Genomic DNA, 12,915 nt, shown 5'->3' on the forward strand with positions numbered 1-12,915 from the left:
CTTTCCACACTGTCTCCTCCCCTTTCCATCTACCCCGCTTCAACCCAAAACTTTATTACTACTGTTACCACTACTGTTACTACTACTACTACTACTACTATTACTAATAATACTTTTTGTTAACTACACCTCCATCCGTTTCGGAATTATATTGTGAAGATCAAAACCAACCTTCATATTGGAATTCATCATTTAGAGCTGTAGTGTGAAGGTTAACACTAAACCTTATATTACAATCCGTTGGCACCATGCACGCCAACGACTGTGGTTACCAACCAGATACTGCTACTTTTATTATTTTAATTCATTAACCTTATACTGTTAATATGACATTAAAATATTGGAGTCGCTGGTCTATGCGACTCTCGACCACAGTAGCTTCGTAATCCACAGCCGCCAGAGACAGGCCTGAGGGCTGATGATCTTATCCCCTGAGGCATACAAGTGCACACCTGACGATGGAGAATGACAGTAGATATCTCATCCAGGCCATAAAAGAACTCTGCGGTTGACGCTTCTTCTCAGAATGAATCTTTGAAAGTCTTGAGTAGAATCTCACCGCCACTGGACCCATCCCTCCTGATGGTATGAACACAAGGGGAGTGAATCGACTGCGGTCCACGTGTTGGATCCTTTCTTGATAGGCTCTGTTTTTCTCTTGTTCATCCTTTTTGTTTGCAGCCTCAAGAGACAGTTTACGTTGACGTGCTGCCATAGGATCAAATATCGTAATGTTGAAGAAAGCCCTCTACCCATGTGTCCAGAAACCTCGAGCACTAATATCCACTCTTGCAACATTTGAAGTATTTTCTGTTCTGTGGGTGAAATGTTCGCAGACTAGTGATAGTAGAGCTGGCTCTATAGCGACATCATGGTATATTTCCTGTAGCATTTTCACAGTGAGGTCGCGTACTTCATCGTGTTGAATGCAAACAAAGCCTCCCTTCTTGCAATTAGTGTCACAGGCACATTGTTGAGGTAGGTTCTTTATTGGCTACCCATATCTCAAGGTTATGGCATCAATAAATTCTTGTTTGTTGAAGTGGAAGCCTTTTACCTTGAGAGGCAGGGTTGTCAGCCTGTTTGATGCCCCAGCCTCCTTTGCCAATTCAAGTCTTCTGCAGGGTTCTGGATTAAGACAGTAGGTTATGTGCTGCAGCTCTTCCTTTTGTCTTGCTTCTCACTGTTTGCTTATCTGTGTCTTTATATCTTTCTGACTTTGATGGTCGATCTCACTCGTCTAAGCCTGGGCACAAATCTTCTGTAACAGGGATTCGGTGAGCCTAAGTGAATTTCTATGTTCGTAGCTTGCCACAGCTGCTGGATTTACAGTGCCAAAGTTTCCCATCCTGGGTGGTAGCGCTAGAAGGTGTCTCTTTTCTGGTGTGGGGATGTGGCCACTGGTCAGTGACGGGAGGAATGAATCCCTAATAGCATCCTCCATTGGTTGTAGCAGCAACTCGATGTCTGGGATGGTCTGCATCACGAAAGTCAGCTGGGCTTTACACCATATATAAATGCGTTGTATGCTGCATAGGGTTCTATTTTTGTGTGACTGGATAGTACATGTATTTTTTCTTCTATCCATGTTTTTACTTTATCACTTACACATTGGTCTTTGAACTCCTTAGTTCCAGTCACAGCACCTAGATGCCTCTGATCTTCTTTACTGGCTGTCACGTTTGTGCCTTTAAAGGCCTCCTGTTCATCTTGATAGTAAGCAGGTTTCACGATCGAGGTGGACTTACTTGAATTAAGGTGTAACCTATTTCAGGGCCATGAGATGCTACAAGGTCCCACCATTTCCTCACATCTTCCATCTTGCCAGCACCTGTGAGATCACCTGCATAGGCTACTTATTTTACATTGGTGGCCTCGTGTTTGATCTGTTGTTGCAGCACTGTCATAGCCTGGGCGTAAATAGCCATGACAATGGGGTCCCCCATGGTATTTCCATCCATGGACTGGATTATACCGACATTATAAGTAGCTGTCTTTCTCACAATGTAGAAGTCTGCTGGTTCTTTGCAGGTGTTTTCCACATGTTGCGCAATATCTCGGCATTTAACCTTGATGTTGTGCAGCATTGCCTCTCGGTTGATGGAACTGAATGTGTCTGAGGGATCAACTGGTAATACTGCCTGACAGTCCTCTTCCTCATATATTTTCCTCATGGAATGAACTGCTGCCTCGCTTCCGGCCCGCTGGCCTGCACACACTTGTAGGTTTCCAACGGCCTGCTTCAAATCAACTTTCACCACCTTCATGATGCATTTTCCCATAATCCGTCTTAAGACTACACCCTCCCCGACGGGCCTACATCCTGGATTCTTATCAAGAGGTATGAGTCTGCAAACAGTTAGTGGTAGTGCTTCAGTGTTGTTGCACTGACTTGAAGCCAGCTTCCTTGCTAGTGAGGCAATGGTGTTACACAGTTGCTGCCTCCCCAGTCATGATGTTGCTGAGGATTACTCACCTGACGGTCCTTCACATCACTACCACTAGAACTACTACTGCTACTACTACTACTACTACTACTACTACCAGTACTATTACTACAGATAATAATAATGATAAAAAAAACATTCTGGAGCCGAGTGCTCATCGCTAGCCAGAATATTCTGGTGGCCAAGTCCAAGGTTTAGGCCATATCTTCACACCCTGAACGTTTCATGTTGATAGCTCAATCCGTTCGTGAGATACAATGGTGCTAAAGGCGGGCGATAAAAACTAGTTGACCTTTGGCAGCTATTTTGGTGACCTTGACCTTGACCCCGAGTGCCCATTTTCGAACTCGGCCAAGATTTCGGCCATATCTTGATACCCTGAAGGTTTCATATTGATAGCTCAAGCTGTTCATGGGATTTAATGGGAACAGCTATTCACACACACACACACACACACACACACACACACACACACACACACACACACACACACAAGCAAGCAGGTAAAATATTATCGTTCCGCCTTCTAAAGGTAAGCAATAAAAATATTAAGTACAACACTGTAAAACTGTCCAAGGACGATATTGTTAAAGAAAAACTTCCCACAGCCATTGCCTAGTAGAAGCCGAGCTATACTGTAAAGGGAACTTGATGTCAAGGTCACAGATCTTGTGCATATCACGTTAGGTCATCACAGTCGCCAAAGTTGGTGGCTCCGGTTTTAAGTTTTCATGGAACATTAGATGGCATCCGGAATATCCAGAAAAGTTATATTTTTTTACCCCACGGGATCTCGAAGGATATTCTTTCAGTTACTGTAAGACCATGCTCCCTTCAGACCTACGGCCATTTTAAGGCTATATTGTAGTAAAGTTTCACCTCTCTACCTTAGGCAATTCCTCAGAAAGAATGAACAGAATGTTAAGTGCCTTTCGATTAATATCCGGAGATCTGGTGAACGGATTGCCTTCATAGGAGTAGTTGACTGTAAGACGCGAACAGCTGTCCAAATAATTTGACCAAGCTTCAATACTGTAGGTCAAATAGTCACTGAGTAATCGCAGATTACTTATTAAAAAGAAAGTATAATAATACCGGTACTAAAGAATATTTACAAACCCAAGAAAATTTTCCACAAGGATGTGAGAACTTTTAATAATAATAATAATAATAATAATAATAATAATAATAATAATAAAAGTATAATAATAATAATAATAATAATAATAATAATAACAATAATAATAATAATAATAATAATAATAATAATAATAATAAAAACTTTGCTGGAAAGGTATATTATCGACCCTCACCATTCCCTCTTTCTTCCCCCTGTACCCTCCCCTCCTGCTTCTCTCTCCACACTCTTCCTGTCATTTTCTCTACACCCTTCACCCTTTCTCCCTCTTCATTCTTCTCCCCCCCCCCCTGCCCATCCTTTGCTCTCGTAACTCCCCAATTCCTCTCCCTTCCATTCACACCTCTTAACCACCGTTCCCTCATCCATCCCTCTCAATTGTTCCTCCCAACTAATACTCTTCCCTCGCGTGCCATCCACCTAATTCAACTCTCCCCCATCTTCCCCTCTTGCTCTCCCCATATCTACCCTCCACTCCCCAGCTGCCCCTCTCACCCCCACCCCGTGAACCTCCAACTCCTTCCCCTGCTGTCCAACCTTCTCTTTTCATGCCCTCCCATTCCCTCCCCTCCCAACCCCTCAGCCTAAACAACGCAATATTCGAATTTATGAAGTTCTCATTCACTACACTGTAATTCTGACGTGCAGTTGGCAGCAATATCCAGTCACTTTTCTTGCTTCTTTTTCCATAGACTCTGACAATCAACCGCATGTGTCCCCAGCCACTGAAGGTGATTTGGCATCAGTATCATTAGCGTCATCTGTTTAGCATCCACCAGGCAATGTTCGTAGTACAAATACCTTTTGGAGATTTCGTGCACCTCTTCCGTAGCGATTATTTCAGCACATACACCTGAATATGTTCCTGCCTGATAATGATACACCTTCTTTCGATACTGAAACAGTATAATAACATTCAAATGATTGTTAAGATAACAAGTGCAAAGTAATTCGCCAAAAGAGAGTTACTACGAAGACGATTATGCCGCCTCAAACACTTGCCTAATTTTCAAAGCCATTCGAGAAAAATAGCTGAAGAAGCAACAGGACATTGGTTGCCAACAGTGCAGCTGCTCAGACTGTGTCATTGGTCAGGCAGTGACTGAGTGTCATCCAAGGACCAATACGAGTCAGGGACTTGTTCCGAAATATCACAAATTTAGACCAGGCCAGAAGCATTAGCTCAAATTCGAAGGGAACATGAAAAAAAAAAAAAAAAAAAAAAAACGAGAAAGGTGATCTTTCAGAAAGCTACTTGAAAGCACGCTAAGTTGAAATCCACAAACATTCTAAACATTTCACATGAGCTAGCCATGTGGGATTAAATCCAAGATGGCCAATACGTTTTTTAAGGGTTTTTGGATATAAGGAAACATTTTTACCATTATTTCAATGATTTATTGACATGCGTTCAAGAGATGATTAAGGTAATGAACTATACTAAACAAAAAAGGGAAAAGTCAACACATTTAAAGTCAACAACCAGCACTAACTTTTGCCAGCAGCAGTTACTGAACTATCTCTAAATAAAACATTTTATTAGTATCATAACTAGTTATGGTCACAGTTAAAGCATGGGGATTCAGTAACTTCACCATCAGGTGGGGATGAATTAGAACAAGATTGGTCAATACATGAGGAACACATAGGTGTACGGTAGAGTCCTGCTTTCTGACACTTGCATCTCTTGCAACAATTTATTTACACCCACATGACACACTGAGAAGAGCATGCTCTGTTGCTACTGGTCTGTCAGTCAAAATGGGATTGAGCATTCCACCTTGAAGCTCACAACCCCAGTCAATAGGATTTAGATCCTTAACATTGCCCAACCACTCCTGAACTACAAAGTAGGTGCGATATGAGTGGTACTTTGCAGCTGAGGATGTGGGAAGCTGCTGGATGCTCGTCCTCTGCATATACTGCACAAATCTCAGCTCATCATGTGTTGTACAGTCAGGGAAAGTTCCGCATTACCCACTGTTCGGAGCATTGGTGGTCGATGAATAGTCACGAAGCAGCAGCCAGACCCCACATGTCTGGTAACTGTGAATGGAAGGGAGCGTGGCCGGAGGTGGGAGGGTTTGGAGAGTTGCTCACGTCACAGTATCAATAGCCAATGATAATGCGTCCGACATATTCTCAAAGTCCAAAAGTGGTATGTTGTTTGTATGGCATCACACTGTTCTCTGAGTCCGTCAGCATTACTGGATATATAAAACATGTTTACTCTCAAAGGTATGCATCCTTGCCTTCGTTTTGTAATGATAGTTACAGAGACTGATCTTATAATTAGGACGTCCCATGTCATTCTGTCTAAAAAAAAAACGAAAAGTCTGGTAATCGCTCATATAGATTTTTTTTTTTTTTATTACACACTACCCTAGGCTCTACGTTCGAGATAAGTAATTACCAGAATAACACTGAAAATGTTTGCAAGCGGATAAATAAACAAATTTATAAGAATTTACAGAAACATATATTTATATATCTATATATCAATATCTCTATCTGTCTGTCCGTCTGTCTGTCTGTCTGTCTGTCTGTTTGTCTGTCTCTGTTCTTACCTAATTGTATCTTCACAGGAACGAGTCAAGTTCGTACTGTCCCATGTTTTAAACGATTTTTATCATACATCTCCTTAAATTTGTGAATTGCTTTTGCACACTGTTTCATTCGGTAGTGCATTCCACTGATCAAATGCCCTATTTGGGAAACTAAATTTCCTTACGTCTTCATCGTCTCTCTTTTTATGCAGTTTTTTGCAGTGTCTTCTTGCTGATGCTTCCCCATACGTTATATATTCATTTATGTCTATTTTCTCCTTCCCTGATATACATTTATAGAGCATAATCATGTTTCCTCTTTTCCTTCTCTCCTGTAGTGTTGGCAGATTCTGTTTTTCTAGTCTTTCTTCATAGCTTAGATCCCTTAAGCTTGGTACCCATCTTGTAGTGGCCCTTTGAACTTTTTCAATCTTATCTATGCGTTTCTTGAGATGAGGATTCCAGACTACTGATGCATACCCCAGGGTTGGTCTGATGAAAGATGTTATTATCTTCATCAGCATGTCTTCATTAATGTATATGAATGCTATTCTCATACTTCCAAGCAGTGTATACATATTCCGTACCTTTTCATTGATGTGGTCAGCCGAAGATACTCTGTTATTGATAATCACACCTACAGTAAGTCCTTCTCTCTTTCTCATATGTGTAGGGTTTTACTTCCTAACTTATAATCCCAATCTGGTCTTTTTCCATTTTTACCAAGCTTGATTACATGACACTTGTCCACATTGAATTCCATTTGCCATTTATTACTCCATTCGTGAAGTTTAATTTTTCTTGTAGCTCTTTACAAAAGTCTAAGTACTTCTCCTTTGTATTTTTGCATCATTCACAAACATATTTAGATAGCTTTCATTTCCAGTGTTACTATCTATGTCATTAATATACACTAAAAACATAATTGGTGCCAGCACTGAGCCCTGTGGAACTCCGCTAGTCACTTCCCTCCATGATGAGTAATTTCCTCTTAATACTGTTCTCATTTCCCCTTTTCTGAGAAAATCTTGCATCCAACAGTACTATTGATGCCTCGGATTCCTCTTTGATGGTACAGTTTCCATGAAAGTCTTTTGTGCGGTACTCTGTCAAAAGCTTTCTTGAAATCTAGATAGATGCTGTCCACCCATCCTTCTCTTTTCTGTAATGTTTCTGCAACTCTGTCATAGTAGCTTAATAGATTAGTAACACATGATTTTTCCTTTCTGAAACCAAATTGCTTTTCTGTTATCATACTATGTTCTTCTAGATGGTTTACCCAAACTTTTCTCATCAGCTTTTCCAGTATCTTACTTACAACAGTGCGTAGTGATACTGGTCGGTAGTTGACAAAGAACTTCCTTTAAATCAACAACACTGTTGCAAGTCGCAATACTATCCAATATCCTTAACATAAAACTTACTTCTTTTTTTGGAACAAAAATTAGAATTTCAAAATTGGCCCTGGAAAAATGTTACTCAGAATTACATCTGATCATCATCAATTCTTCAAATTTTTTGTCACCTAAATTGCACCTTTCAGGCCTGAAAAGCTTGCCAGCAACAGAAAACAGTCTTTCAACAGGAGCCGATGTAGCAGGAATGGCTAGGTACTTTGTTGCAAGTATAGTGAGGATGGGAAGCTCACTTTGTTTGGCCTTCCAGTAGCCAAGGGGATCACTGTCTTCTTGTATACATGGTTGGCTGAGGTAGAGTGAAACCTCGGTTTCTGATGGTCTTGCTGTTGGTGTAGAGGACCGGTTCACCAAAGCAAAGAATTTGTTCCTTTTCATCGGTGGTGGTTCTTCAGGGGCAGTAGATGAAGAGGCCCCACACCCACTGCATGCTGCATTCAGTGCATCGTATTTCCTAGTCAGAAGGTCACGAATGTCTTCGACTTCATTGTCATGGCACCAATCCAGCTTGTAACGTGGGTCTAAGGTGGCAGCTAGCTGGAAATCCTCCATAGACTCAAACTTACTCAGGCGAGTTTCTGTAGAGGCCTGCAGTGTAGAAACAAGTTTGCACTTATGCACTTCATGAAGATTAGCCAAAGCAGCCCGAAGGCCACGGACACAGTTAATTACCAAACTAGATGTCACCATGTTTTGTCCCTGAATCTGATGTGTCACATACTCAAATGGCTCAAGTATATCACAAAGCTCTTTTATGGTGTTCAGCTCATACTGTTTCAACTTGTAAGGAGTGTCAAGTTTGTCCCACACATCAGATGAAACACGTAGCACTGACCTTATCATCATCAGCTGGCTATTCCAGCGTGTACATGTTGCCATCTGGAGCTTTAATTCATTTGATAGAACTTCTGTAGCAGTTGTTGATTTCCTACAAAAACTAACTAGCTTTGCTACTTTTGCCAGAAATTGCTTGATCTGACTATCGTTCTCCAAGCCATCTTTTACCACAAGCCGCAAAGTATGAGCAAAGCATGGACTGCGATTTGGGGGTAGATATTCATACACTGTAGACTTTGTAGGTGCTGTATCATCAGATGGAAGGGTATCACAGACATTGACACCAAAATCATCACCATCGTCATCATCTTCAAGTTGCTCCATTGGGAAAAGAGTAAATGCCTTCACCATATTTGCTGCATTATCTGTAACAATGGTAGTTACCTTACTCCCAACATTATAGAGGGCCATTGTTTCTTGATAAAGCTCATAGATATTTTCTGAAGTATGGGTGCCTTTAAAGCGACGGCATGCCAGCATAACACTATTCATGTTGTAGTCAAGTATGAAATGTCTAGTTACACCTATAAAGGACCTCATATCCCTACTGGACCACAAATCAACTGTCACACATAAACTCTGGGCTTTCTGTAACTTGGTCTTCAACCGGGACTGAACACTGTTTGACTTTTGTGGTAGAAGTACACTACTCAGATGCTTACGACTAGGCATTGAAAACTTTGGCTCTGCAGTCACCATGAGCATGCGGAATCGCTCACTATCAACCAGGGATAGAGGAAGGAGATCATGTGCAATAAAGTTCACAATACAGTTAGTAAGTTCAATCTGCCGTGAGTTGGTGGATGTCCACTTGCTTCCTTTGGTACTGCCTTTCATGAAGTTAACCATTGAGGGCTGTTGTGGATCTGCTGGTGGAATATCGAGCTTTTCATAGATTTCTGGGTGGTTCTTCTGAAAAGAAAAACAAGGGAAAATAAATTATTTAGTTTTACAAGGCTCTGAACAAAACTTCCCACCCATGTACAGAGTTTACATATAATACTGTTAGGGGATCCAGGTGGCTTGACTGATATAAAAATGGAAATTAATCCATAGAGCTAAGCCATATTACTATGTAGCCTCGCTAGAATTACAGGAGACTGCTACACTACTTCCCTCCAAAGGTGGCCACTGGCCAGCGATGGATTCGAACTACCGACCATCAGATCAGTAGCCAAGCGCTCCACCAGCCGAGCTACCCAGAGCCCCAGCTCGGTTGGTAGAGCGTTTGGTGACAGACCTGATGGTAATAGTTCAAAATCCGCTCGGTTGGTTGAGCACTCAGCAACTGATCTGATGGTCGGCAGTCCGAATCCACTACTGGCCACAGTATATTTTATATAAAAAAAACTGTTTTTCCTTTTTCTTTTTTTTATACAACTAATACATATCTTACAACAAATAACTCTGTCTCAATCTGTTTTGGTTCAGCTTTTAAAGAGTTAGGCTAGGTTAGATAGGTACAGTACCAAAACCAAAAGCACACAAAAGAGGCTGCATTACAGCATATTTTATTGAAAACCAGTTTTTCCTGTTTTCTTTTTTATACAGCTAATACATGCCTTACAACTAATAACCCTATCTCAACCTGTTTTGGTTCAGCTTCTAAGAGGTTAGGTTAGGTTAATTAGGTACCAGTACATTACCAAACCCAAAGGCACAAAAAGACAATATTACAGTATATTTTAACAAACACCTGTCTTCCCTTTTCTTTTTCATACAGCTAATACATACCTTACAACTAATAACCCTATTTCAGCCTGTTTTTGTTCAGCTTTCAAGAGGTTAGGCTAGGTTCTAGTTAGGTACAATACCAAACCCAAAAGCACAAAAAGATATTACAGTACAGTATAGTTTATGAATGACTGCAACTGCACTAATAACTATAAATATCAAATGTGTTGACTTAAACCAAATGAACAAATACTGTAAGTACTAAGTACACTGAAAAAGTGTAAAGAAAGAGGGTAATAAAATTCTCTCTCTCTCTCTCTCATACAGTAGTAGCCATAGTGTACTGAATATCTAAAGAAATTCTTCTTAATTTCTTCTGTCTAAAATACTAATCAGGTACTACTAAAGTAACCAAATTCATTCATTCATTGCCAGACGCCATGTATCCCAAACGGAGTGGCCAAGGGCTCAGAGTTAATTGTTTTACAGGGAGGGGCACTAATCCTCCACCAACCCCACTTGACACGTAGGGATGCCAACAGCATCTGGTGTTCCCAGGCGGTCACCCATCCAAGTACTAACCAGACCCAACGTTGCTTAACTTCGCTGATCGGACGGGAAGCGGTGTACTCAACGTGGTATGGCCGTTGGCAGTAACCAAATGCTCACCTCTAAATGCCTCCTGAAGTTTGATGTTGCTTTGGTAGATCCACCAACAGGCTGGTTACAGTGACGGCAAACAGCTTTAAGGTTTCCTGGTTTACATTCACTAGAACTAGAAGGCATGTTGAAATGGCTATGTACATTTGATTTTAGTGGCATTTTTGTCACAGAATTTGTTTTTTAAAGCAGAGTAAGCCACTTATCATAGACCAGCTGCCAGTGGTTTCCACCACACTACTGAACTTTGCACACTGGCCAACAGGGTATGGCAGGTTAGGCAGGACATGTACTGGACATGTACACACCAGCTCATCCAGGCAAACTGACAGGATTCAAACCTGCCATTCTTGAACATGACATCATACAAATTTTTTTTTAAATAATTGTAGAGACAATTATAAGGAAAAGAACACATTCTGAAATAGCCTATATTATTAAAACATAGGCTATATGTAAAGAACATAGTTTAAGTTTACCAGGCTTACTGTGATATGATTACATGAATAATGTTGCCAAACATCACAATATAATTGAAATTAAGCTATGTTATGCATACATTGTTGGCACTTGCCAAGTTGCCAGTAAACTATACAGTATTTTATAATGTCTGATCACAATATTTATTTTTAGTAACATCAATCAATTCATATCAATTCATTGCTATTAATTGGTATCAATTCATATCAATTCATGCTATTAATTGGTATCAATTCCAATTCAATTCTAATTATTTCGATATCAATTCCAAATCAATTCAATTATTTTGAAAATATTTTTTTCAATTCAATTCAATTCCAATTCATGCATTTTTCGCATCAATTCCAATTCAATTCCAATTCAATTCATAATTGACCCCATCCCTGATGGTGAGTCAGCACCATGCAGACATAATTTTGGATCAGTTCTCAAAGAGAAAAGCAAGAAGACTGTATCATCTTTTCTGAATATACAGTATTGTCATGGCATGCAAAATTGCTGAGAGCATATATGTGTATCTAGAATCGGCGTTGTTGTTTTTTTTCATTTTAGTTGATATAGAGGTTACAAAATACCAGTATGAATGAAAGTACATTTAATAGTCTGAGTTCGACAATATCTTATGTTTATGTTAATTAGTGTTTCCTTCTAATTTAATTAATCGGAACTATGATTTCTTAAGCAATATCGATCAAAGTATGAAAACGATCAGCTCGAATGAGTGTTAGAACTGTTACTGCCTGTGATCAAAGTAGGAATCAGGTGTGTGTATTGTTACGGAACAGAGAAAGATAACGTACACTTTAAGTGAGAATGCTAAAAATCACTACTGTCCCGTAAAGTTCCAGGTTCAAAACAAAAGAGTTAGGTAAAATTACAAGTTAAAGTTTAATGCTCAAACTAACAACAAAACATTCAGGACTCATAAGGATAATGTAATGGCAAAAACAGGTTAAATATATGGTTAACTGCAATAGCCTCTATTAACACGAAATTAGCAAGAGTAAATTTATCTAAGTCAGCCCTGATAAAATGAGATACCAGATAATACTCAGTGAATGCCAGATAAATAATTACAGATACAAACTATTATCAAAAATGACTGACATAAAGAACCCCACACGAATTACAAAAACTTCACTAGGCCTACAAATTAAACTTATGCTATACAGTACAAGAAAAAATGCAACAACAGTCATACTCAAATTACACACAGCTGCTAGATGGTTGGAGATTTCTTGAGCACTCACAATAATATCTGTACAGGGGAGGACAGAGATGTGAACAAAATGAGGAGCAGATCTAAGTGGCCATGATGCAGAGACTGAGCTCATTATATAGGGGCTAGCAGAGCCTGATACAACTTGTAAGAAGGACGCGCAAATGAAGCCATGGGGACAAAGAGCTGAAAATCCCGCAAAGTATAACAGAGAGAACGACTTACTCTACTATAACGGTAGAAGGGGGGGACTGAGGCAGAACACGCTCGTGATCAAACATGCAGCAACTGTGCGTTAAAATTACACAAAGGATGATGAAATCATAGGCTATGTAACACCTCCCCACAAAGAAAAAGAAATTTACAAAGGAAATTTCTTATTACTCTAAAACAATCTGTCTAAAGTCTAGATAAGCAATCTGCAATAACATTTTCTTTCCCCTTGACATGTTGTATGTCTAATGAATACTCCTGAAGAAGTAGACTCCATCTTGTCAAT

At 40.0% G+C, this 12,915-nt stretch overlaps 1 protein-coding gene and 1 non-coding gene across 2 annotated transcripts; both read right to left on the minus strand.

The window, feature by feature from the left end:
* Nucleotides 1-7,606: 7,606 nt before the first annotated feature.
* LOC145389639 (E3 SUMO-protein ligase ZBED1-like) lies at nt 7,607-10,879 on the minus strand. Its single transcript, XM_080264876.1, has 2 exons — nt 10,727-10,879; nt 7,607-9,295 (listed from the first exon to the last, which is right to left on the minus strand). Exons 1-2 carry the CDS (start codon nt 10,877-10,879, stop codon nt 7,607-7,609), a joined length of 1,842 nt encoding a protein of 613 aa, XP_080121002.1.
* On the minus strand, nt 10,591-10,709 carry LOC145390527 (5S ribosomal RNA). The gene has a single exon (XR_013895674.1). It is a non-coding gene; the product is annotated as a 5S ribosomal RNA (ribosomal RNA).
* Nucleotides 10,880-12,915: the final 2,036 nt, after the last annotated feature.

The sequence above is a fragment of the Coenobita brevimanus genome, chromosome 14 (assembly GCF_032717465.1).
Source record: "Coenobita brevimanus isolate Jiangsu-jjx chromosome 14, ASM3271746v2, whole genome shotgun sequence".
NCBI classification, from domain to species: domain Eukaryota; kingdom Metazoa; phylum Arthropoda; class Malacostraca; order Decapoda; family Coenobitidae; genus Coenobita; species Coenobita brevimanus.

Excerpts from the sequence above, each read along its gene's own strand:
- LOC145389639 (XM_080264876.1), bottom strand. The coding sequence starts at position 10,879 with ATGCCACTAAAATCAAATGTACATAGCCATTTCAACATGCCTTCTAGT. Across the intron at positions 9,296-10,726 it reads ACTTCAGGAGGCATTTAGAG|AAGAACCACCCAGAAATCTA; the intron begins GTGAGCATTTGG and ends TTTTCTTTTCAG.